This window comes from Amblyraja radiata, chromosome 32 (genome assembly GCF_010909765.2).
Source record: "Amblyraja radiata isolate CabotCenter1 chromosome 32, sAmbRad1.1.pri, whole genome shotgun sequence".
Taxonomy (NCBI): domain Eukaryota; kingdom Metazoa; phylum Chordata; class Chondrichthyes; order Rajiformes; family Rajidae; genus Amblyraja; species Amblyraja radiata.
In genome coordinates this window covers 13,010,192-13,037,310 of record NC_045987.1, presented here as the reverse complement: position 1 = coordinate 13,037,310, position 27,119 = coordinate 13,010,192, and the positions used below count along the sequence as shown (strand labels likewise).

The window sequence follows — 27,119 nt, the reverse complement described above, 5'->3', positions numbered from 1 at the left end:
TTCATCCCCCAAGCCTCACTGATATACCGCCAAATGCTTCTAAATACCTTGGTCTTTGTTTGCACCCCTTAATTCTCCTGAACCATTCTGCCCCCAATGCTAAATTGAACAGAAGAGATTCGGCAGGAATTTATCTGGGATTGTGGGCTGACGTTATAGGGAGAGGTTGGATAATAATAATAATAAATTTTATTTAATGGGCGCCTTTCAGACATCTCAAGGACACCTTTACATAGTAATCGGAATAACATATAATCGGAATATAACAAGTAATAAAGACATCACAGAGACACAAATTAAAAACAGAATTCAATCCAAAAACAGAAAATCAAAAACACAGTGTGAAGATAGACCTCTCCAACCTCTCTGGAGTTGTTTCTTGTTTCTTTGGAACGTAGGAGGCTGAGGGATGACCTTGTTGAGATTTATAAATTCACGAGGGACATGGTAAAGTCGCAGTCTATTTCGAAGGGTAGTGCATTCAAAAACTCGAGGAGATGGGATAGAGATGAGAGGGGAGAAATGTCCGTGCTGTCTGATTATGTCTCTGACCCTTGCCGACATCCCTCTTTGTTGCAGCCACACCAACCATCAAGAATGGCGATGGGCAGCAGACAGAGGTCTCTGTTATCAAAGGAGCAGCGGTCACGTTGAAATGTGATGCACACGGCGTTCCTCAGCCGACACTGACGTGGGTGAAAGACAGCCGGCCCCTGGTGACCACGCAGGATATCTGGGTGGGGAACGAGGGGCAGCTCCTGCACATACAGAGCGCTCAGGAGCAGCACGCGGGCCGCTACACCTGTCTGGCCGTCAATCCTGCTGGACGGGCACAGCGGACATTTGCTCTGAGTGTTCTTGGTAAGAGCTCAACTCACTACTGCTTATGATGCAGCCTGTCCCACTGAGTTACTCCAGCTCTTTGTGTCTATCTTCGGTTTAAACCAGCATCTGCAGTTGAAGGGTTTCGGCCCGAAACGTCGCCTATTTCCTTCGCTCCATAGATGCTGCTGCACCCGCTGAGTTCCTCCAGCAATTTTGTGTACCTTCTGCAGTTCCTTCCTACACACTGCTTGTAAACTTGTACTTCAGTCTGACTGTGCCTAGGGACAGTAAGATGTTTACAATAAATTAACAACCACCACACTAAGTACCAATAACAGTGCAAACCGAAGTCCATAGTGCATCTAGAGACACTGTTGCTGAGGTTAGTTTGTGAGAAGATGCTGCTCTTGAACCTAGCGATCATTGGCTGCAGGTCACACCCTACATCCCACCTCCCAATCCTTGGGTGACGAGCTGTCGGAAATAAATGCTCCGTTTAACAAGACATTAACGTTTATTTGAAGTGGGTGAAATAAGGGCGAGGAGGAATGTAATTTGAACACTTGTCCAATAATGTTGCAGTCATTTATTTATTGGAAAGGCAGAATGCTGAGTGGTTGGTTCAAACCCAAGTCTTTCTCACCACGTGGCGCAAGAAGCTGCAGATGCTGGAATCCTGAGCAAAACACAAAGTGCTGGAGGAACTCAGCAGGTCAGGCGGCATCTGTGGAGGGAATGGACAGATGACGATTCAGGTCAGGATCAGTCTGGAGATGTGTCCAATCTGAAACGTCGTGTGTCCATTCCTCCCCACAGATGCTGCCTGACCCGAGTTACTCCGGGGTTTTGTGTTTTACTTTGTAACTATGTGTCTGCTGCTCAGTTCAGTCTGTGATTCGTTACATCTTGGAGTGGTTTCTCTAAGGACTGCCATGGCTCATTTTATTTCTGCATTTGAAGATCATCCTTCTCTCCTGCATTTTGCTTTGAGCTGAGAAGGTTTTGATTGAAGGATACAACATGGTCCTTCGGCCCACCGAGTATAGACCGACAATCGATCACCCAGTCACGCTCGTTCTGTTATCCCACTTTCTCATCCACTACCTACACACTCGGAACAATTTAGCCACAGATCTCAGCGTCTTTGGGATGTGGGAGGAAACGGGAACACCCGCAGGAAACACACGTGGTTACACGGGGTCGATTTTTTATCTTATTTACAAGTGTGTGAATTGCCCGCAGGAGACGTGACACAATGAGGTGGTTTTTGTTCACCATCGACATTCCTTCAGAAGTAGCCAAAATGTAGAAACACAGAAGTACAGATGCTGGTTTTGTGTCGGAGTCTAATGAAACGTCCTGACCTTCTTCTTCTTGCGTTTGAGGCAGCAGAGATTATGTAATGACCTCCACCTGGCGCTGTAGTCAGTTCAATGTGCTGTTGTCGAGGGGCATGAGGTCTACCCCTCCACAGGGAAGAAACACAGAAGTACAGATGCTGGTTTTGGGTCAGAGTCTAATGAAACGTCCCGACCTGTAAAGTCGCCCACTCCAGGTGCTCCGGTTTCCTCCTACATTCCCACGGCATTCGGGTTTGTAGGTTAATTGGCTTCTGTAAAATTGTAAATTGTCCCTAGGGTGTAGGATAACGCTAGTGCACGGGGGTGATCGCTGGTCGGAGCCGACTCGGTGGCCTGAGAGGCCATTTTCCACGTTGTTTCTCTAAAGACTGAACTGTGTGTACATTGTGTGTGTGTGTGTGTGGTCAGTCCCTCCAGCTATCCTTGGGGAGATGGGATCTGCAGAGAACACCAGCACCCTCCTCAGCAATCCCCTCACTCTGCTCTGCGAGGCCTCAGGGACCCCACCGCCAACCTTCACCTGGTTCAGAAACGGATCACCCATTGTCTCCAGCAGTAACGTGCAGGTGCTCTCAGGTAGGAACTTAACCAACCTTCTACTGCCTTCAATATTTACCATGCTGTAAATGTTACATGGATTTCCCCTGTGACTGAAGGTGACGGTGTTCATCACTCAGAGGGCAGTCAATACATGTACACCACAAGGTAAGTCCCTAAGCTTAGACCGTGACTTCTGAGTTACAAATAGCTTCCAGTTCAGGTATGATCCTCTGGCTAGCATTGTGGATTGTAGCGAATGCTCAAAGACACTTGTATGTACAGACACATCGAAACAATATGATCCTAAACAGTGCTTATTTTGTAGAGATATAGGTGCTGATACATGTTAACATTTCACATGATGTTCTCAACTTGTATATCAATATAGTTATCGCTTTGTACTGGTGCTGATCCTGTGTATATGCACTTGCAGGCACAGGATTACATATACATGAGAGCAAGCACACCCATGTCCATGCATAAGTGCCCACAACCGCGCACACACAATGCATGTATGCAGGGACAAGCAAATGGTTTGGCCATGTATGAAGAATGATGTTGAAGAGCCTCTTGCTGCTTAACATCGATGGGTTAATGGTTGCATTCAATTTACTCCACAGCCTAGAGCCAACACCTGGCGTTACCTGACACTGGGATAAATCTGCCTCTCTCACATCAGCTAAACCCATCGTTTGACTTTTTTTTCTCCATTGCGCTATTTGTAAGAAGAAATAAATCATCCTTTTGATGTTTGACAAATAGTTGGAATTGCAAGAATCTGAAAAGCAAGGTGTGGTTGGAGATGACTTCAAGGCTGCAGCCCGAGCAGTCTTGCCCTGTAATTAACTGTTAGTGAGCCTACACAGGAGTGAGTGCAGAACTGTGTAAACTTCCCCCTGATAGAGCTGTACAGCGCGGAAACAGGCCCACCAAATTGCCATAATAGGCTTGTCCCATTTACATGCATTTGGCCCTTATCCCTTTAAACCTTTTCTATCCATATATGTGTCCAAATGTCTTTATAAAATTGTAATTGTAATCGACAGCTTCCTCTGGCAGCACCATCTGAGGGGAAATGTTGCCCCTGAGGTTCCTCTGAAATCTCTCCCCTCTGATATGTTCTCATATGTTCGAGGGGCAGAATTAGACCATTCGGCCCATGAAGCCTACTACACCATTCAATTATGGCTAATCTATCTTTCCCTCTCAATCCCTTTCTTCTGCCTTCTCCCCATAACCTCTGACACCATTACTAATCACGAATCTGTTAATTTCTGCATTAGATTCACCACCCTCCAACAAAAGAAATTCCTCCTCATCTCCTTTTTAAAGGTACGTCCTTTATTCTGAGGCTGTGGCCTCTGGTCCTGGACTCTCCCACTAGAGGAAACATCCTCTCACCTTCCTACTAAGTTCTTACCTTAAACTTGTGCCCCCCAGTTTTAGAATCCTCTACCCTGGTAAGAGGACTGTGCCAACTAACTTTATTCGTGGCCCTCATATTCTTATACACCTCAATAAGGTCACCTAAGCTTCCTAGGCTCCACAGGAAAAAGCCCCTGCTTTTACCAACCTCTCCCTTTTTTAAGGAAGGACATTCTTGCTATTGAGGGAGTGTAGCGTAGGTTCACAAGGTTAATTCCCGGGTTGGCAGGACTGACATATGATGAAAGAATGGGTCGACTGGGCTTGTATTCGCTGGAATTTAGAAGGATATGAGGGGATCTTATAGAAACCTATAAAATTCTTAAGGGATTGGACAGGCTAGATGCAGGAAAAATGTTCCCGATCTTGGGGGTCGTGAACCAGGGGTCACAGTTTAAGAATAAGGGGAAGGCCATTTAGGACTGAGATGAGGAAAAACCTCTTCACCCAGAGAGTTGTGAATCTGTGGAATCCTCTACCACTGGAGACAGTGGAGGCCAATTCACTGGATGTTTTCAAGAGAGAGTTAGATTTAGCTCAAGGGATATAGGGAAAAAGCAGGAACGGGGTACTGATTTTAGATGATCAGCCATGATCATATTGAATGGTTTGAAGGGCCGAAATGCCTATTCCTGCACCTATTTTCTATGTTAACTCAAGCCCAGGTAATATCCTGGGTGAATCGCTTATGCACTCTTTCCAACTTTATATGCTTTCTGTTGTCTCATGGGAACGTTGTGAAGTAGGGAGTTGTGAACCTCACGTCTGCGGCTTTATGGTGCTTAAATAAACAGCAGTGTGGCCAGCTGACGATTGGGGCGCTATGCTTAAGCATGGATCTTGAGGAGAAATCTTTATGGGCCTGTCTCACTTAGGCGACTCTTTAGGCGACTACCAGGGACTAGTTTTAATTGAATTCACCCACGACACCTGGTGACAACCTACGACAGCAAATATTGTCACCACTGTCGCTGAAAAATGTTGAAAATTGTCAAAATTTGGCGACAGTCACCTGTAGTCGCCAAAAAATTCAGGCCCATAGAGTCGAATCTGGGATTAGACTTCCCAACACATTCATGCTCTGCTACACTGGTAATTAATTGCTTTATTGCCAAGTTATATTGTTGGTGGCACAGTGGTGCAGCGGGTAGAGCTGCTGTCTCACAGCACCAGGGACCTGCGATCAATCCTGGTCTCAGGTGCTGTTTGTGTGGAGTTTGCACATTCTCCCTGTGACCTTGTGGGTTTCTTCCCAGTGCTCCGGTTTCCTCCCACATCCCAAAGGTGTGTAGGTTTGTTGGTCAATTGGCCTCTAAGGGATGGTGTGTAGTTGGGAGATGAGAAAGTGGAGCTAGTGGGAAAGGGTGATGGATGGTCAGTGTGGACTCATTGGGCCAAAGGGCCTGATTCCTTGCTGTATCTTTCAATCAATATCTATGTTTAGTTTAGTTTAGAGATACAGCATGGAAACAGGCCCTTCGGCCCGCAGATTCTGCACCGACCAACGATCGCCCATTCACTAGCTCTGTCCTACCCACTAGGGACAATGTACAGAGGCCAGTTGATCTACAAACCTGCATGTCTTTGGAAAGCGCGTGGAAACCAGAGAACCCAGAGAAAATCCACATGGTCACAAGGGGAACGTAAAACTCCGTACAGACAGCACCCATAGTCAGGATTGAAGCTGGGTCTCTGCCGCCCTAGGGCAACAACTCTACCGCTGAGCCACCGTTCTGCCCAAAAGATATACGTAGACACAAAAGATACACAGTAGGTGTTATTTATGGTCAGAGATTGTGTCCTTCAGGCAATGCTACTGGTAAAATTTACAGGCATTACTCAAGTAAGTTTCATAGAAACATAGAAACATAGAAAATAGGTGCAGTAGTAGGCCATTCGGCCCTTCGAGCCTGCACCGCCATTCAATATGATCATGGCTGATCATCCAACTCAGTATCCTGTACCTGCCTTCTCTCCATACCCCCTGATCCCTTTAGCCACAAGGGCCACATCTAACTCCCTCTTAAATATAGCCAATGAACTGGCCTCAACTACCTTCTGCGGGAGAGAATTCCACAGATTCACCACTCTCTGTGTGAAAAAAGTTTTCCTCATCTCGGTCCTAAAAGATTTCCCCTTTATCCTTAAACTGTGACCCCTTGTTCTGGACTTCCCCAACATCAGGAACAATCTTCCTGCATCTAGCCTGTCCAACCCCTTAAGAATTTTGTATGTTTCTATAAGATCCCCCCTCAATCTTCTAAATTCTAGCGAGTACAAACCGAGTCTATCCAGTCTTTCTTCATATGAAAGTCCTGACATCCCAGGAATCAGTCTGGTGAACCTTCTCTGTACTCCCTCTATGGCAAGAATGTCTTTCCTCAGATTAGGAGACCAAAACTGTACGCAATACTCCAGGTGTGGTCTCACCAAGACCCTGTACAACTGCAGTAGAACCTCCCTGCTCCTATACTCAAATCCTTTTGCTTTTCCACAGTATCTTTCTCCCCTGCTGGCTCCTGTTATTTGCACCGCTCATTCAAGTTTGCACAAAAGGATGTGAGTTATAGATTTACTGCTTGAACTATTTCTGACCCTTCCTTCGTCTTTCCAAGGTGGCCGGACCCTCAGACTGAGCCGGGTACTTGCGGGGGATACTGGACGTTACGTCTGTGTGGTCAACAACACTGCGGGGGAAGCCAGGAAGGATTTTCACCTCGATGTATTGAGTAAGGACAACAAAATGTGGAGGATTGTATTCAACAAGTCATTGCTCTAAGATAGACACAAAATGTTGGAGTAAGGCACACAAAAATGCTGGAGAAACTCAACGGGTGCAACAGCATCTATGGAGCGAAGGAAATAGGCAACGTTTCGGCTTATTTTTGTGTACCTTCGATTTTCCAGCATCTGCAGTTCCTTCTTAAACACAAATGCTGGAGTAACTCGGTGGGACAGGCAGCATCTCTGGAGACAAAGAGATGGGTGGCATTTCGGGTCGAAACCCTTCTACAGTCTCTAGGCCAGTGTTGTGTAATCTGGTCTACAACTGGAGGCGTGGGGTCGAATCCCACTTCTGACACCATGTTGTGTATCGGCTGTTGTAAATAACTGAAGCCTTGCACCAAGATAAAGGTCCAAAGACTTTATTAACAACATAGCAAATATGACTTAGCACTTGCACGTCTCTCTAATTCTAAGGGAACCAGGCAAGGTGGGTTACTGTAAAGCAAGTGCGCGTAAACATAGAAACATAGAAACATAGAAAGTAGGTGCGAGAGTAGACCACCAGGTCCGTCGAGCCCACACCGCCATTCGCTCATGGCTGAACACTAAACAGACACACTTACCCACAAACAGTAGACACAAGACACAGAACACAAGACACTACCCTCCCCTTTATACCGCTATCACCCCTCTCCACCCCAAGAACCGCGTGATCTCCTGGGGGAGGCAAAAAAACGGATAAAAACCCAGGTCCAATTCGGGAAAAAAATCCGGGAAATTCCTCTCCGACCCCAATCCAGGCGATCGACACTTGTCCAGGAGATCACTCAGGTCTTACTATACTAACCATACCTAGGTCCATATCCCTGCCCTCTCCCCGTAGCCCCTTATCCCCTTGGCCGCTAAAAAACCATCTATTTTAGACTTAAATATATTTAACGTTTCTGCTTCCACTGCTCCCTGGGGCAGTGAATTCCATAAATTAACCACCCTCTGGGTGAAGAAGTTCTTCCTCATCTCAGTTTTAAAAGAGCCCCCCCTTATTCTGCGACTATGTCCCCTAGTTCTAGTTTCCCCGATCATTGGGAACATCCTCGGTGCATCCACCCGATCAAGGCCCCTCACGATCTTATATGTTTCAATGAGATCGCCTCTCATTCTTCTAAACTCCAAAGAGTAGAGTTCCAGCCTACTTAACCTTTCCTCATATGTCAATCCCCTCATTGCAGGAATTAATCTTGTAAACCTTCGCTGCACTGCCTCCAGGGCTAGTACATCCTTTCTTAAGTATGGACCCCAGAACTGTACACAGTATTCCAAATGTGGTCTCACTAATACTGTGTACAGCTGCAGCAAGACCTCCGTATTTTTATACTCAATCCCCCTAGCAATAAAGGCCAAAACTCCATTGGCCTTCCTGATTGCTTGCTGCACCTGCATACTAACTTTTAGTGATTCATGTACTAATACCCCTAGATCCCTTTGCGTTGCATTACAACGCAGCTCCTCCTCATTTAGAAAATAACTTGCCCTATCATTTTTTTTCCCAAAGTGAATGACTTCACATTTATTAGTATTAAATTTCATCTGCCAAGTTGTTGCCCACTCACCTAGCTTATCTATATCCTTTTGCAGACTCTTCCTATCCTCCTCATCCCCTACTTTTCCTCCCATTTTTGTATCGTCCGCAAATTTTGATATATTACACTTGGTTCCCTCCTCCAAATCATTTATATAAATTGTGAACAACTGGGGTCCCAGCACCGACCCTTGCGGAACCCCGCTAGTTACCGGTTGCCATCCCGAGTATGAACCATTTATCCCCACTCTCTGCTTCCTATTTGTTAGCCAATCCTCTACCCATGCTAATATATTACCCCCAATCCCATAATTTTTTATTTTTAGCAATAGTCTCTTATGTGGCACCTTGTCAAAAGCCTTTTGGAAGTCCAAGTATACCACATCCACCGGTTCCCCTTTATCCACCCGGGTTGTTACTTCCTCAAAGAATTCGAGCAGATTCGTTAAACAGGACTTCCCCTTCACAAAACCATGCTGGTTCTGTCCGATGAGGTCATGTTTATCCAAGTGCCCCGTTAGTGTTTCTTTAATAATTGTCTCTAACATTTTACCCACCACCGATGTTAGACTAACCGGTCTATAGTTACCCGCCTTCTGTTTACTTCCTTTTTTAAATATAGGTGTTACATTGGCCATTTTCCAATCCACTGGGACCGTTCCTGCCTCCAGGGAGTTTTGGAAAATTATCACCAATGCATCCACAATCCCCACCGCTATCTCCCTCAAGACCCTTGGATGTAATCCATCAGGCCCAGGGGATTTATCCTCCTTCAGTCTCATTAATTTCCCTAATACCACCTCCTTGGTGATCTTAATAGTATTTAGCTCCTCCATTCCTACCGCCCCTTGTTTATCCAGCGTTGGAATATTTTTTGTGTCTTCTATGGTGAAGACTGATACAAAATACTCGTTTAATGCCTTTGCCATTTCCATGTTCCCCACCAACAACTCTCCAGTCTCACCTTCCAATGGACCAACGTTCACCTTAGCCACCCTTTTTCTTTTTATATAGCTATAAAAACTCTTACTATTAGTTTTTATGTTGTTCGCTAAATTCCTTTCATAGTCTATTTTCCCCGTCTTAATTAATCTCTTAGTTATTTTTTGCTGAGCTTTAAATGCTTCCCAATCCTCTGCCCTCCCACTATTTCTGGCTACCTTATATGCCCTTGCCTTCAGCCGAATACTATCCTTTATAGTTTTACTGAGCCATGGCTGACTGTTCTTACCCTTACCCCTTTTTTTCTTCATAGGAATAAATTTTTCTTGAAGGTTATACAGTAGATCCTTAAACGTACACCACTGCTCATGTACCGTCTTATTCTTGAGTCTGCTATCCCAGTCAACTTTGATCAGCTCAGTCCTCATACCTTCATAATCCCCCTTATTTAGACTAAGCACCCTAGCCTGAGTTTCAACCTGCTCCCCTTCTATTTGAATATGGAATTCGACCATATTGTGGTCACTTGTTCCCAACGAGTCCCTAACTATGACATTTTTAATTAATCCTGCTTCATTACACAGGACCAGATCCAAGATTGCCTCCCCCCTTGTCGGTTCTGCGACATACTGTTCTAGGAACCCGTCTCTAATACATTCTATAAACTCTTCCTCTAGTCTACCCTGCCCAGTTTGGTTTACCCAATTAATATGAAAATTGAAGTCCCCCATGATTACAGCAGTTCCCTTTTTACATGCGTCAACTATTTGCAGATTTATGTTCTGACTAACAGCGTCACAGCTATTTGGAGGTCTATAAATTACACCCACTAGTGTTTTTTTCCCCTTGTTATTCTCTATCTGTACCCAAGCTGTTTCACTATCCTGATCCTTCAACGCAATATCCTTCCTCTCTATTGCCGTTATTCCCTCCCTTATTAAAAGGCCCACCCCTCCTCCCTTTCTTTCCTGTCTATCTTTTCTAATTGTCGAGTACCCCTCTATATTTAACTCCCAGTCCTGATCCCCTTGCAGCCATGTCTCCGTAATGGCCACGATATCATAACTATATATACTTAATTGCACCGTTAATTCATTTATCTTATTTCGAATACTATTTCACTATCGCATTTAGATAAAGCACTTTCAGATGATTTTTACTACCCTTCCTTTCCGTTTTTGCCCCTTTTACATCTAGAGCTTTATCTTCACACATTCTGGATCCTTCTGTCACATTTTGATTTTCCGCTTCCCCACTGATACCCTGCTCTATTTCCTCTACCCCTGCCGTTATTACCCCCCTTGATACCTCCCCCCCGCTACTTAGTTTAAAGACCTCTCTACTGCCCTAGTTATATGATTTGCCAGGACCCCAGTCTCAGCACCGTTCAGGTGAAGTCCGTCCTTACAGAACAGATCCCCCCTGTCCCAGTACTGGTGCCAGTGGCCCAAGAAACCAAACCCATTTTTCCCACACCAGTCTTTGAGCCACGCATTCAGCTTTTTAATTTTACGTACCCTCGCCGATTTGGCCCGTGGCTCAGGTAGCAATCCGGAGATCAGTACCCTCGAGGTTCTGCTTTTTAATTTATTCCCTAACTGCTCAAACTCCTTCAGCAGATCCTCCTTCCTCGTCCTTCCTATGTCATTGGTCCCCACATGGACCACGACCACTGGATCCTCCCCCTCCCTCTGCAAATTTCTCTCCAGCACCGCAGAGATATCCTTAACCCTAGCACCGGGTAGGCAACACAGCCTTCGGGACATGTTCTGCTGGCCGCAGAGAACCTTATCTACCCCCCGAATAATACTATCCCCTATCACAACGGTATTTCTTCTAACTCCCCCCTCTTGAATGGCCCCCTGATCCACGGTGCTGCAGCCAGGTTGCTCATCCCTCCCACAGCCCCTGATCCCGTCCTCACATTGAGTAAGAGCCTCGGTCATGCTCGTCAGGGACAAGGGCTGTGGCTCCTGCCGCATCTCCTCCTGGTTCCCCTTACCTGCCTCGCTTATGGCCACACCTTCCTTTCCTTGCTCACTGCCTACTGAATTAGTTAAACTGGTCGGTGTGACCATCCCCTGGCACAAAACATCCAGGTAATACTCCCCCTCCCTGATGTTCCGCAGCGTATGAAGTTGGGACTCCAGCTCATCAATGCGGAGCTCGAGTTCCGCTAGCCTCAAACACTTACTGCAGCTGTAGGGATCATCTACATCAATGGTGTCGACAAATTCCCACATCTCACAGTATTGGCACATCTCCTAGCCAATCCAAAAGCATCTCATAACATGAGTGACACTGATCTACAGCCAGAGGTCTCTTTGTATTATCTGTAAACACTAAAATCTGTCGTAGTTCTGCAAACAGAAACAAAATTAGCACAATTCTGGAAATCCAAACTAAAAGCAAATAATACTGGGAATATACAACAAATTGGGCAGAGTCCGTGGGGAGGGAAACAGCTGGTGGTTAACATTGATGATCTGCCATCAGAACGGCTGTCAGATTATTTGACTCTGGAGTCCAACATGAAACGGCACACAGCGCAGCTTTAATGTTGACGGCCTTTTCTTTACAGCAGGTGAAAGTTAGAGCTGCAAGAGGTTTTGAGCAGCAGAATGGGCAAGGAGGAAAGAATGAAGAAAACAAAAGTGAACGTTTGAGGGCGTTGAGAAAGTAGGAGAGATGAAATGCTGCAAGGGTTGAGGATGCACGACCAAGTTTAAATGTGCGTTGGGATTCAGTGCTAATGTAACGGATGCACACAATATATGATAGAATATGATGTGCTTTCCTTTTGAAGCCATTGTTTTTACCCAATAGCATTCTTTCCTTTGTGAAGGAATGTGACCTGGTTGACTCAACACAGCATTAGATAAGTGGCTGGTCTGTGTGATTACATGGAGACATTGAGTGTCAGTAGCCTCTTCAACAAGGACCCAATTGCATGATTTTCTAATGTTAATGACAGGAAATAGATGTTTTGATGTGTGATCTCCACCCATCACACCCACACATCCCACCCCTTTCTTTATGCCGTAATAGGGCCCCTCCTTCATTTATATGTCCCCCTTGTTAGAAGGGACGTTCTAATCAGCCATCCTCCATGGTTGCACGCTCGCCATTCCACTCCATATGTGGGGTTTGCATGTTCCCCATGTGACCATGTGGGTTTTTTCCGGGTGCTCTGGTTTCTTTCCACATCCCAAAGACGTGCGGGCTTGTTGGCCTCTGTACAATTGCCCCTAGTGATAGGTGGTCAGCGTGGACTCGGTGGGCCGAAGGGCCAGTTTCCATGCTGTATCTCTTAACTAAATTAAACACGGACACCATCGAAAGTGGTACCCGGGTAGATGGACAGAGTTGTAGGTCAGATCAGATTTAGCCACAGGTGAAATCCCAGAGGAGTGAAGAGTAGCTAATGTTGTTCCTCTGCTTTAGAAGGGAAGTAGAGAGGTCCAGGGAATTAAAGGCCAGTGAGCCTCACATCAGCAGGAGGGATGTTATTGGAGAGGATTCTTAGGGGTGGACTTAATGACTCCATTTGGAAGAGAATGGGTTAATGAGGGACAGTCAGTGTTGCTTTGTACATAGCTGATCATGTCTTACTAACTTGATCAAGTATTTTGAGGAGGTGACGAAGGTGATCGATGAGAGTAGGGCATGGATGTTGTCTACATGGATAAGGCATTTGATAAAGGCTCCCATGGTAGGGTGATCCAGGAGATAAAAATTAATGGCAGATACAATAGTGGTATTTAAGAGAATTTAAGATTATGCACATGGATGTGCAAGGAATGGAGGGATATGGATCATGTACATGCAGATAATAAGTTGGATTTAGTGTCATGTTCGACACAGACATTGTGGGCCGAAGTGCCTGTTCCTGTGTGGTACTTGTACAATCCCGAATGGTTATCTTACACACATGCGTGCCAGCATCTTATGAGCATGTGTACCACCATCCCTGCCGGACAGGAACATCACGTGTGCGCACGTGCACGGTAGATTGGAAACACCGACCAGTCAGAGGACGGTGACACGGGACTTGCGCGGGACTCGGTTGGAAAGCCTGCGGCAATTTTATGTGAGATGCGTTGATGTTGGAAGTTCGATGTTAATTAATAAATTACTGTTAAATGACTTGCCCTGTTGTGGTTATTATTCTGGGCAACAGTACTGTTCCATGTTCTTTTAAATGGATAAACTTCCTGCCGGAAGCTGCTCAGGTTGGGTCGGATTCCATCTGTTGAAGACCTGTCTTTGAGCCAGAGAGTCGGGCCACTCTAATGACTATGTCGATGTTCCAAACTGATCAAGTAGAGGGATAGGCGCAGTGGAAGAGTTAGTGCAAGGTGGGGTGTTGTGTAACACCAATTCAGAGGAGGTTGATTGAGTTGTGTCTGAGAGGATGACGAACAGCGATGAAGGGTTGGGCACGGCAGTGAAATGGTTATTGTGACTAATTAACATTTTCATTTTCCACACAGGTCCCCCTCACATTTTAGGTGAAGACCTTGTGGGAAAGATTCATGTCAGAGAAGGGGAGACCCTGAACCTGACCTGCTTGGCCACAGGTGAGTGTGACCAGGAGATACTCAGTCAGTGTAAAGACCATGTGGGCAACTGGGTAAATCTCCAGTGGGGAAAGTGCTGGAGTGCCGGCAAGTTACTCCAGCACTTTGTTTAGAAACATAGACACATGGAATATAGGAGCAGGAGTAGGCCATTCCGCCCTTCGAGCCAGCACCGCCATTCAATATGATCATGGCTGATCATCCAGAATCAGTACCCCCTTCTGGCTTTTTCCCCATATCCCTGGATTCCCTTAGCCCTAACAGCTAAATCTAACTCTCTCTTGATGGAAAGAATAAATTTGGATGAAATTAGAGTAAATGGGTGGTTGAAGGTCATCATGGACTCGATGGGCTGAAGGGCCTGTTTCCATGCTGTGTATCTCGATGACTCAATAACTACCAATTTTCCATATAACCAATGCACTAGTCTTTAGACTGTGGAGATATAATGTGGATTCAGGCCCTTTGGCCTACCAGGTCTGCGCCGACCAGCGATCACTAACACTATCCTACACACGAGAGATAATTTACAATTTACATAAGCCTGTTAACCCACAAACCTGTATGTCTTTGGAGAGTGGGAGGAAACCAGGCCACGCGGAGAAAATACATGCAGTCACGGGGAGAAGGTACAAATTCCGTACGGACAGCGCCTATAGTCAAGATTGAACCCGGGTCTGTGGTGCTGTAAGGCAGCAACTCCACCGCTGTGCCGCCCTGTTCCATGCGCTGCGTTTGGGGTAGTCTACAAGATGAGCATGAGGTGCTTCTCTCTCTGAGCCATGTTCAGGCTGTGCAGCCTCTACAGAGACCAGCTGTGTGAGTTCAATCACGCCATGCCTCTGCGATAAACTCCAGCCTGAGCACTGTACTGCCTGCAACATATTCCAAACAGCACGATCTCTTCCATATGTTATTTTTAACGAGTTCCGAGTGAGATTCATGCAGTAAACACATTCCAGTTAATGAGTTCAGATCTGTGTCGAGCAGAACGCTGATGTGCCCAGTAGATGTGAAAGGTTGATGTCTGTTCTTCTTCTGCTCCAGGCAATCCACACCCAGGCGTCACTTGGTGGAAGGATGGGCGAGTGGTGAATGGCAGCGCAGGTTATGCCGTTTCATCGGATGGATCCACGCTGGAGATCCTCCGCACCGGCTTGTCACACACGGGACAGTATACCTGCCTGGCAACCAACTCTGTGGGCCACACGTCCAAAAACTACCATCTCAGTGTATTCAGTGAGCAGCTTTGACAAACTCCAGACAGACCGACACATTGCCAATTCCCTACAGTCCCCTCTCCGACCTCAACCTTGTTCCTTTAGTCTTCTCAAGCCCAACCAGGGCTACCACCAAACAAAGGTTCTGCCTTTTGCTTCACCTTTCCTCTCATGTCTCATCCCTGTCTTTCTGTTTGCCCCATCCCCACTGCCTAATGGCCTCGCTGCCTCTCTGCTGTTGTCCCCATCTCTTTCTGTCTCTCACTGTTTGTTTGTCTCTATCTCTCCCTGATTCTCACTCTCCTGTCTTCCTCACATTGTCTCTTGCCGTCTCTCTGTCTGTCTCTCATTCTCTCTCTGTCTCTCCTGTTACTCTGTCGTCAACTTCTCTCTCTGTCTCTTTTACACACTCTCTTTCTCGTACTCTCTGTCTCCGTCTCTCTCTGTTTCTCTCTCTGTCTCCCTCTCCCTGTCTCCCTCTCCCTGTCTCCCTTTGTCTCTCTCTGTCTCACTGTCTCTCTGTCTCTCTCTCGCTCTCTATCTCACTATCTGACTCTCTGCCCTCTCTTTCTTTCGCTCTCTTCTTTCTCCCTCTCCCTCTCCCTCTCCCTCTCCCTCTCCCTCTCCCTCTCCCTCTCCCTCTCCCTCTCCCTCTCCCTCTCCCTCTCCCTCTCCCTCTCCCTCTCCCTCTCCCTCTCCCTCTCCCTCTCCCTCTCCCTCTCCCTCTCCCTCTACCTCTCCCTCTCCCTCTCCCTCTCCCTCTCCCTCTCCCTCTCCCTCTCCCTCTATCTCTCCCTCTCCCTCTATCTCTCCCTCTATCTCTCCCTCTATCTCTATCTCTCCCTCTATCTCTCCCTCTATCTCTCCCTCTCCCTCTATCTCTCCCTCTCCCTCTATCTCTCCCTCTCCCTCTATCTCTCCCTCTCCCTCTATCTCTCCCTCTCCCTCTCTCCCTCTCCCTCTCCCTCTCCCTCTATCTCTCCCTCTATCTCTCCCTCTCCCGCTCCCCCTCTCCCTCTGCCTCTGCCTCTCTCTCTCTGCCCCCCCCCCTCTCTCTCTCTCTCTCTGCCCCCCTCTCTCTCTCTCTCTCTCCTCCCCCCTCTCTCTCTCTCTCTCTCTCTCTCTCTCTCTCTCTCTCTCTCCTCCCCCCCTCTCTCTCTCCCTCTCTCTCTCTCTCTCCCTCCCTCTCTCTGCCAAAGTAATCCTGGATTATTTTAACTTGTGGTGTGGCTGTCTTCCAGTGGTAGCTGGATTCAGAACTTGTAGCTAATCACATAACAATGTACTGACTGCCAAAGCCAAGTGGTAAAACAAGAGGTGTCTTAATGGAAAGCATCTGGTTTGTTCCCTAGGTGAACAGCCGTATCAGATATTTCAATGTTGCTGCCCATATTTGAATTGTCATGAGCTAATTCAAATACACAATTTCATATAAATGTTCAAAATAATATCTCCAAGGACCTTTTATATTTTTGTTTCGCCTTTGACTCTTGGTCTTGGCTTCTCTCTAACTCGCTCTTCATCGCTGATGTCATTTCTTTCTTCACTGAGTGAGACGGGAGAGGTTGAGAACTACTGTCCTTGTGTCATCGACATTGGTTTTCAGGAGCAGCCTGGAATTGTTGGTCAGCATCTAGGTGACTGCATCCCTCCCAAAGAAGGAAGATGTTTGTTTTATGTGATGCGGGTATGACCCAGGTTATGGCAGGGTTCCCGTCCTGCCACTTTGGTCCATCTAGTCCAAGATGCCACATCTAAGCTAGTCTTATTTGGCCCATGTCCCTCTAAACCTGCCCTATGTCCCGTAACCCAGGTCGTTGACAAGTTTAGTTTAGATTTTGTTTATTGTTATTGTCATGTGTACCGAGGTCGAGTGAAAAGCTTTTTGTTGCTTGCTGGCCAGTCAGTGAAAAGACTCTGCAAGATTACCATCAAGCCATCTGCAGTGTACAAATACAGTGTACAGATACAGGGCAAAGGGTATAACGTTTAGTGCAAGGTAAAGTCCGACTATAGATAGCTCGGAGGTCTCCCACGAGGTAGACGGGAAGTCGGGACCACCCTCTAGTTGGTGACAGGATGGTTCTGTTGTCTGATTACAGCTGGGAAAATACTGTCCCTGAATCTGGAGGTGTGCGTTTTCAAACTTCTGTACCTCTTGACGTGTGGAAACGCATCACCCAGCAATCACAGGCCCAACAGGGGCAACGCTTTACGAAACCAGGATGTTTAAATCAATCATTGAGATATTGCCACGTACTGCGTCCCCACACAGCAGCAGGTGCCTGCAGCCCGGCAACAAATGGCTAATCCCCCCCCCCCCCCCCCCGGTGGTCTCCTATGTACTGACTAGATGCAAGTGGGGCAGAGGAGGACTCATGCACGGAGTCTCGGCTCACACCGAGAATTTGAACAAGTGCAATAATTTGGGCGAAAGCATATCTTGGACATGATCCACATAGCCCTGGTTTCAGCATGGTGCTGTATTTCAGTGTAGCCTGACACTGACCCCACTTTGCTGATTTTGCCATTCCTGGCTCAACATGTTTCGGCCAGCAGATTGAGATGATTGAACCAGGTATACACCCCCCTGGTCATTTCCTTACGGGGGGGGGGGGGGGGGGGTCACACAGCACGGAAAGAGGCCCATAACACCCTGGTTTAACAGCATCTTAGTCTGTTCTTTGTTCCAGAGGAACAGATCAAGATGCAGGAGACCTGATGCTGACAACATGGTCACCAAAACTCAGTGAACCACTGTATCTCCACACACTGGGGATGAAATGGCGTGAGGATTTTGTGCATGGTTTCCCCTGTCATGAAGCAGCGTTGGGTTCGTGAACTAAACTGTGTGCTGACGATGGCTTCGGGTATGCCACAACTTCCAGTGACTGTCGGGTCATTTCCATGTTTGCTGTCGTTTCCCAGTTGCTCCCAGAATTGCCAGCGCCGCGGAGGATGGCACTCCGGAGGATGTTGTTGTTATTGTGAACAATCCCACCTCGTTGGTGTGCGAGGCGGTGGCCTACCCAAGTCCAACCATCACCTGGTTCAAGGATGGCGTTGCCTTCAAGGCTTCGAGGAACATGCATCTGTTACCAGGTACATCCTGCCGGGACACTTCACTGCGAATCGAGCCAGCTCGTTGCTTTGCCACTTCTCCGCGCTGCTCAAGCCATTGACCTAATGGTGCTATTATATGCAACGGAGGGTGTGTGGGTCATGTAGTTGTGGACACCAAGCGTGGAACTCACTATCATAACATGGAGGGGACGGGGGACACCATTTTTTGGCGGCCATGCGCGCATACACACACACACACACACACACACACACACACACACACACACACACACACACACACACACACACACACACACACACACACACGGCTTCGGAGGCTCAATCCAGCGCTAATAACGGAGATTGGGGGGTACTTGGGGGGGATGTCCCCCACCTCTCAAAACATGGGGGGTACGTGTCCCCTCTGCCCCCCCCCCCCGGGTTTTCCGCCCCTGGTGGACACATTCACCATATTTGTCCGTGTGTATCCTCGGTCTCTGTGGTAGCAGGTCTAGCTTTTTCTGATGCACCCCCACAGCCTGTGAGCCTCCCATTCGTCAGTCCCACCTGAGTAGTTCATGCAATGGTGAAAGTCAGATCTGTCTCGGACTGGCCGAACTCTCCATGCCATCTGTAGATCCGTTTAGTTTAGTGTAGTTTATTGTCACGTGTACCGAGGTACAGTGAAAAGCTAAGGTACACAAAAATGCTGGAGAAACTCAGCGGGTGCAGCAGCATCTATGGAGCGAAGGAAATGGGCAACGTTTCGGGACGAAACGTTGCCCATTTCCTTCGCTCCATAGATGCTGCTGCACCCGCTGAATTTCTCCAGCATTTTTGTGTACCTTCGATTTTCCAGCATCTGCAGTTCCTCCGTGAAGACCTTGTCTCGGGTTGGGATCCTTCTTCAGACTGGAGAGAAGGGAGGAGAGAGCTGGAAAAGAGAGGTTGGGCCGGGACAAGCCTGGCAAATGACAGGTGGATACAGGTGACGGGGATTGGCAGATGGGTGGAGTAAATGACAAAGTCTGGAGATGAAAAGGAGACAAAAGGGCATCAGATAAGGAGAGGAGAGTACTGGGGTGAGTACTTTCCCATTTATAGGAGGTAGGATTATATAAATAAGGGGTGTATCAATACAGTAGGGGATTCTTAAACAGGACCAGTTAATTACCTATATAAGATGGGCGGTCAGGAGATGTGCCAATACTGCGAGATGTGGGAATTTGTCGACACCATTGATGTAGAAGATCCCTACAGCTGCAGTAAGTGTTTGAGGCTAGAGGAACTCCAGCTCCGCATTGATGAGCTGGAGACCCAACTTCATACGCTGCGGTACATCAGGGAGGGGGAGTATTACCTGGATGTTTTGTGCCAGGGGATGGTCACACCGACCAGTTTAACTAATTCAGTAGGCAGTGAGCAAGGAAAGGAAGGTGTGGCCATAAGCGAGGCAGGTAGGGGGAACCAGGAGGAGATGCGGCAGGAGCCACAGCCCTTGTCCCTGACGAGCATGACCGAGGCTCTTACTCAATGTAAGGACGGGATCAGGGGCTGTGGGAGGGATGAGCAACCTGGCTGCAGCACCGTGGATCAGGAGGCCATTCAAGAGGGGGGAGTTAGAAGAAATGCCGTAGTGATAGGGGATAGTATTATTCGGGGGGTAGATAAGGTTCTCTGCGGCCAGCAGAACATGTCCCGAAGGCTGTGTTGCCTACCCGGTGCTAGGGTTAAGGATATCTCTGCGATGCTGGAGAGAAATTTGCAGAGGGAGGGGGAGGATCCAGTGGTCGTGGTCCATGTGGGGACCAATGACATAGGAAGGACGAGGAAGGAGGATCTGCTGAAGGAGTTTGAGCAGTTAGGGAATAAATTAAAAAGCAGAACCTCGAGGGTACTGATCTCCGGATTGCTACCTGAGCCACGGGCCAAATCGGCGAGGGTACGTAAAATTAAAAAGCTAAATGCGTGGCTCAAAGACTGGTGTGGGAATAATGGGTTTGGTTTCTTGGGCCACTGGCACCAGTACTGGGACAGGGGGGATCTGTTCTGTAAGGACGGACTTCACCTGAACGGTGCTGGGACTGGGGTCCTGGCAAATCATATAACTAGGGCAGTAGAGAGGTCTTTAAACTAAGTAGCGGGGGGGAGGTATCAAGGGGGGTAATAACGGCAGGGGTAGAGGAAATAGAGCAGGGTATCAGTGGGGAAGCGGAAATTCAAAATGTGACAGGAGACAGAATTTGTGAAGATAAAGATCTAGATGTAAAAGGGGCAAAAACGGAAAGGAAGGGTAGTAAAAATCATCTGAAAGTGCTTTATCTAAATGCACGGAGTATTCGTAATAAGATAAATGAATTAACGGTGCAATTAAGTATATATAGTTATGATATCGTGGCCATTACGGAGACATGGCTGCAAGGAGATCAGGACTGGGAGTTAAATATAGAGGGGTACTCGACAATTAGGAAAGATAGACAGGAAAGAAAGGGAGGAGGGGTGGCCCTTTTAATAAGGGAGGGAATAACGGCAATAGAGAGGAAGGATATTGCGTTGAAGGATCAGGATAGTGAAACAGCTTGGGTACAGATAGAGAATAATAAGGGGAAAAAAACACTAGTGGGTGTAATTTATAGACCTCCAAATAGCTGTGACGCTGTTAGTCAGAACATAAATCTGCAAATAGTTGACGCATGTAAAAAGGGAACTGCTGTAATCATGGGGGACTTCAATTTTCATATTAATTGGGCAAACCAAACTGGGCAGGGTAGACTAGAGGAAGAGTTTATAGAATGTATTAGAGACGGGTTCCTAGAACAGTATGTCACCGAACCGACAAGGGGGGAGGCAATCTTGGATCTGGTCCTGTGTAATGAAGCAGGATTAATTAAAAATGTCATAGTTAGGGACTCGTTGGGAACAAGTGACCACAATATGGTCGAATTCCATATTCAAATAGAAGGGGAGCAGGTTGAAACTCAGGCTAGGGTGCTTAGTCTAAATAAGGGGGATTATGAAGGTATGAGGACTGAGCTGATCAAAGTTGACTGGGATAGCAGACTCAAGAATAAGACGGTACATGAGCAGTGGTGTACGTTTAAGGGTATACTGTATAACCTTCAAGAAAAATTTATTCCTATGAAGAAAAAAAGGGGTAAGGGTAAGAACAGTCAGCCATGGCTCAGTAAAACTATAAAGGATAGTATTCGGCTGAAGGCAAGGGCATATAAGATAGCCAGAGATAGTGGGAGGGTAGAGGATTGGGAAGCATTTAAAGGTCAGCAAAAAATAACTAAGAGATTAATTAAGACGGGGAAAATAGACTATGAAAGGAATTTAGCGAACAACATAAAAACTAATAGTAAGAGTTTTTATAGCTATATAAAAAGAAAAAGGGTGGCTAAGGTGAACGTTGGTCCATTGGAGGGTGAGACTGGAGAGTTGTTGGTGGGGAACATGGAAATGGCAAAGGCATTAAACGAGTATTTTGTATCAGTCTTCACCATAGAAGACACAAAAAATATTCCAACGCTGGATAAACAGGGGGCGGTAGGAATGGAGGAGCTAAATACTATTAAGATCACCAAGGAGGTGGTATTAGGGAAATTAATGAGACTGAAGGAGGATAAATCCCCTGGGCCTGATGGATTACATCCAAGGGTCTTGAGGGAGATAGCGGTGGGGATTGTGGATGCATTGGTGATAATTTTCCAAAACTCCCTGGAGGCAGGAACGGTCCCAGTGGATTGGAAAATGGCCAATGTAACACCTATATTTAAAAAAGGAAGTAAACAGAAGGCGGGTAACTATAGACCGGTTAGTCTAACATCGGTGGTGGGTAAAATGTTAGAGACAATTATTAAAGAAACACTAACGGGGCACTTGGATAAACATGACTTCATCGGACAGAACCAGCATGGTTTTGTGAAGGGGAAGTCCTGTTTAACGAATCTGCTCGAATTCTTTGAGGAAGTAACAACCCGGGTGGATAAAGGGGAACCGGTGGATGTGGTATACTTGGACTTCCAAAAGGCTTTTGACAAGGTGCCACATAAGAGACTATTGCTAAAAATAAAAAATTATGGGATTGGGGGTAATATATTAGCATGGGTAGAGGATTGGCTAACAAATAGGAAGCAGAGAGTGGGGATAAATGGTTCATACTCGGGATGGCAACCGGTAACTAGCGGGGTTCCGCAAGGGTCGGTGCTGGGACCCCAGTTGTTCACAATTTATATAAATGATTTGGAGGAGGGAACCAAGTGTAATATATCAAAATTTGCGGACGATACAAAAATGGGAGGAAAAGTAGGGGATGAGGAGGATAGGAAGAGTCTGCAAAAGGATATAGATAAGCTAGGTGAGTGGGCAACAACTTGGCAGATGAAATTTAATACTTATAAATGTGAAGTCATTCACTTTGGGAAAAAAAATGATAGGGCAAGTTATTTTATAAATGAGGAGGAGCTGCGTTGTAATGCAACGCAAAGGGATCTAGGGGTATTAGTACATGAATCACTAAAAGTTAGTATGCAGGTGCAGCAAGCAATCAGGAAGGCCAATGGAGTTTTGGCCTTTATTGCTAGGGGGATTGAGTATAAAAACACGGAGGTCTTGCTGCAGCTGTACACAGTATTAGTGAGACCACATTTGGAATACTGTGTACAGTTCTGGGGTCCATACTTAAGAAAGGATGTACTAGCCCTGGAGGCAGTGCAGCGAAGGTTTACAAGATTAATTCCTGCAATGAGGGGATTGACATATGAGGAAAGGTTAAGTAGGCTGGAACTCTACTCTTTGGAGTTTAGAAGAATGAGAGGCGATCTCATTGAAACATATAAGATCGTGAGGGGCCTTGATCGGGTGGATGCACCGAGGATGTTCCCAATGATCGGGGAAACTAGAACTAGGGGACATAGTTGCAGAATAAGGGGGGGCTCTTTTAAAACTGAGATGAGGAAGAACTTCTTCACCCAGAGGGTGGTTAATTTATGGAATTCACTGCCCCAGGGAGCAGTGGAAGCAGAAACTTTAAATATATTTAAGACTAAAATAGATGGTTTTTTAGCTGCCAAGGGGATAAGGGGCTACGGGGAGAGGGCAGGGATATGGACCTAGGTATGGTTAGTATAGTAAGACCTGAGTGATCTCCTGGACAAGTGTCGATCGCCTGGATTGGGGTCGGAGAGGAATTTCCCGGATTTTTTTCCCGAATTGGACCTGGGTTTTTATCCGGTTTTTTGCCTCCCCCAGGAGATCACGAGGTTCTTGGGGTGGAGAGGGGTGATAGCGGTATAAAGGGGAGGGTAGTGTCTTGTGTTCTGTGTCTTGTGTCTACTGTTTGTGGGTAAGTGTGTCTGTTTAGTGTTCAGCCATGAGCGAATGGCTGAACACGGGCTCGACGGACCTGGTGGTCTACTCTCGCACCTACTTTCTATGTTTCTATGTTTCTATGAGAGGAGATATGAAATGTAAAGTGGGAGTGAGGGATAGGGATGGAAGGGATGGTGGGGAGGGGAAGGAGGTGGGAATAAAAGACAAGTATGGGACTGGGAGACGTGATGAGCGTATGGAGTAGGTGTAAAGAGCAGGGTTAACATTTCCATGTTATGGCCTTGTGTTTCCAGGAGGTCGGGGACTGCAGATTCTGAGTGTTCAAGAGGAGAATGCCGGCCATTACAGCTGTGTGGTGACCAATGAAGCTGGTGAGGCAGTGAAGGATTACGAGCTGAAAGTCTTCAGTAAGTCCGTTGTCTAAGTCCGTTCTCTCACTGATATGTGGGTTGTCGTATTTTCATTCGGTTGTGACTGGAGTAGATGTCACAAGAAAGGTGTTACATTTAATTCTGCATAGTTTTACTTTCCTTTGAACACCTTTGTTTATTCATTTTAAGGGTGTTGGATGGTGGGGGGAGGTCTGTCTGCCAGAGATGAAAGGTCTTTACACTTTCGAGATACAGCATGGAAACAGGCCCTTCAGCCCACCGAGTCTGTGCCGGCCAGCGATCACACCATGCACTAGCATTATCCTACACACAAGGGACAATTTACAGAAGCCAATTAACCTACAAACCCGTACGTCTTTGGAATGTGGGTGGAAACCGGAGCACCCAGAGTAAACTCCGTACATACAGAGCCGTAGTCGGGATCGAACCCGCGGGACTCTGGCGCTGTAAGGCAGCAACTCTACCGCTGCGCCACTGTGCCACTTCATCTAGTGAAATATTTTAGAGTGACTTTGAACACAAAATGAGAGTTAAACACTTTGAGCATCCAAAGGGAATCTGTGCCCATTAGTGTTTGGGAAAGGACTGAGGCGTGTTGGGGCAGGAGTGGGGAAACATGGTGAACTTCCAAAGGCAAATGCTACTGTAAGAAATTGAGACACAAGGAATTGCAGATGGTGAAATCCTGGGCAAAAAGCACAAGAGTGCTGGAGTAAATCAGCATCTGTGGAGAACATTGCCAGGCAGTGTTTTGGGTTGGGACCTTTCTTCAGACTCAGAGTCAATCCTGCTGAGTTACTGCAGCACTTTTTGTTTTTGATAGGAAATGGACGTGCTTTCCCTGGTTTAGTTTCTCATCTTCAATCTATAATGCGAAGTCAGACCTATGTCCTGTCATGGAATATTCTTTTGATTTGAAATACAAGTGTCCCAGTATAGATGCCACCTCTGCCATCTCCAAACTCTTCCAAGTTTTCCTCATCTATGCCGCCTGGTCACCCAGATATTGGGAAGGATGTCATTAGGTTGGAAAGGATGCAGAAAAGATTTAGTTCTCAGGGCTGACGGAATGAAGGGATATGGGGAGAAAGCAGGAACGGGGTAATGATTTAGGATGATCAGCCTTGATCATATTGAATGGCGGTGCTAACTTGAAGGGCTGAATGGCCTACTCCTGCACCTATTTTCTATGTTTCTAAGAGATTCACCAGAACGTTACCTGGACTTGTGGGTTTTTGTTATAGGGAGAGGTTGGATAGTCTGATATCTTTTTCTTTGGAGCGTAGGAGGCTGAGGGGCGATCTTACTGAGATGTGCAAGATCACGAGGGACGTGGATGAAGTGAATGCTCACGGTCTTCTTCCCAGGGTAGAGGATTATAAAATGAAAGATGCGCAGTCTTAAGGTGAGAGAGGAGAGATTTAAGTGAGAATTCAGGGGCAGCTATTTATCCCAGAAATCGATATCTGGAATGAGCTGCCAGAGAAAGCTATAAAAGTAGATGCAATTACAACTTTTAAAACGTATTAGGTTGATACATGGATAGGAGGGATTTAGAGGGATAAGAGCCAAATGCAGGCAAGTGGGACTTGGCCAGTGTGTGAACCTGGTCGGCAACACCAGGGTTGGCCAGAGAGCCTGTTTCTGCGTTGTGAAGCCCTATGACTATCTACAATGATCACAAATTTGGGCATGGTTAATTTGATTTTTCATCCTTATTTGTCACCTTTTCCTGCCTATAATGAATTAATTGCCACAGAAGGCTGGGGAGGCCAAGCCGTTGGGTATTATTAAGGCGCTGATTGACAGATTCTTGATTAGTAATAGCCCTGTCCCACGGTGCGAGTTCATTCCAAGATCTCTCCCGAATTGAAAAAAAATCAAACTCGGGGTAAGTACGGAGAATGAACGTAGCGGGTACATCGGAGCCCCGGGATGTCTCTTAGCGGCTCATACTGCTAACGGCAAGTACTCGGGAAGACTCGCCATCACGTCAGGTAATCACGAGAAGACCCGTGAAGATTTTTCAACATGTTGAAAAATGTCCACGAGAGGCCCGAGTACCGACGAGCGTAAATCTCCGTAAATCTCCGAGTTCGAATCAGGGAAAACTCGGGAGAGCTCTTGGAATGAACTCGTACCATTGGACAGGGCTTTAAGGGTGTCAAGAGTTGTGGGGGAAAGGCAGGGGAATGGGGCGGAGAGGGAAAGATTGATTAGCCCTCATTGAATGGCAGAGTAGACTTGATAGACCCAATGGCCTAATTCTGCTGATATGACTTATGAATGTGAATCAGAAGTTCAGGGGCTCTCTTTTGTGTAACCACACTTATTCAAGGAGCTGACAAATGTTCCTGGATCCTTGTCACTGCTGACATGGTACAGATTCAGATGAGTTTATTGTCGTATAGAATGCAACAAAATTCCTTGTTCGCATGAAGCTCAGAGTAAACAGTATACATGCGAACGATAGATGCAATAAATAGAGCGAGTGCCAAGCAGCAGAATGTTGCCGAGATCATTGTGCAATCTATTGCAGTACCAAAAGAAAATAGTTTTGTTTAGTTCAGTTTATTGTCACGTGTGCTGAGATAATAGTGAAATTTTTTTTGTTGCGTGCAATCCAGTCAGCTGAAAGACAATACAAGATTACCATCGAGCCGTCCGCAGTGTACAGAGTAATGCCCCTGTCCCACTTAGGAAACCTGAACGGAAACCTCTGGAGACTTTGCGCCCCACCCTAGGTTTCCGTGCGGTTCCCGGAGGTTTTTGTCAGTCTCCCTACCTGCTTCCACTACCTGCAACCTCCGGCAACCACCTGCAACCTCCGGGAACCGCACGGAAACCTTGGGCGGGGCGCAAAGTCTCCAGAGGATTCCGTTCAGGTTTCCTAAGTGGGACAGGGGCATTATTAGAAATGCTGCTGTTGGAATAGAGGTTTAAAAGAGTGTTACGGTTGTAATGAACGATTGCAGATCCACTTCAGGGACCATCATGTAGAGGGTCACCTGGCTTGGGGGCCATCTAATGTCGTGCAATAACAGAATAACTGAAAGGAGTAGAGTTATAAGTACAAGGCAGAACCCTGGGGGGAGAGGGTGAGAAAGAGGTAATTGGTTCAGGAGTCTGAT

General features: G+C 46.7%; 1 protein-coding gene across 4 annotated transcripts in view; it reads left to right on the top strand.

The window, feature by feature from the left end:
- The window catches only part of hmcn2 (hemicentin 2), a 247,232-nt gene that overhangs the window by 127,187 nt on the left and 92,926 nt on the right, over positions 1-27,119 (top strand). For all 4 annotated transcript variants that reach the window (XM_033049217.1, XM_033049218.1, XM_033049219.1 and 1 more), the window contains 7 exons: positions 580-861; positions 2,595-2,762; positions 6,767-6,880; positions 13,893-13,979; positions 15,027-15,218; positions 18,128-18,301; positions 23,890-24,003. In XM_033049217.1, coding sequence (XP_032905108.1) covers positions 580-861; positions 2,595-2,762; positions 6,767-6,880; positions 13,893-13,979; positions 15,027-15,218; positions 18,128-18,301; positions 23,890-24,003 — 1,131 coding nt within the window. The remainder of the gene's footprint in view (positions 1-579; positions 862-2,594; positions 2,763-6,766; positions 6,881-13,892; positions 13,980-15,026; positions 15,219-18,127; positions 18,302-23,889; positions 24,004-27,119) is intronic.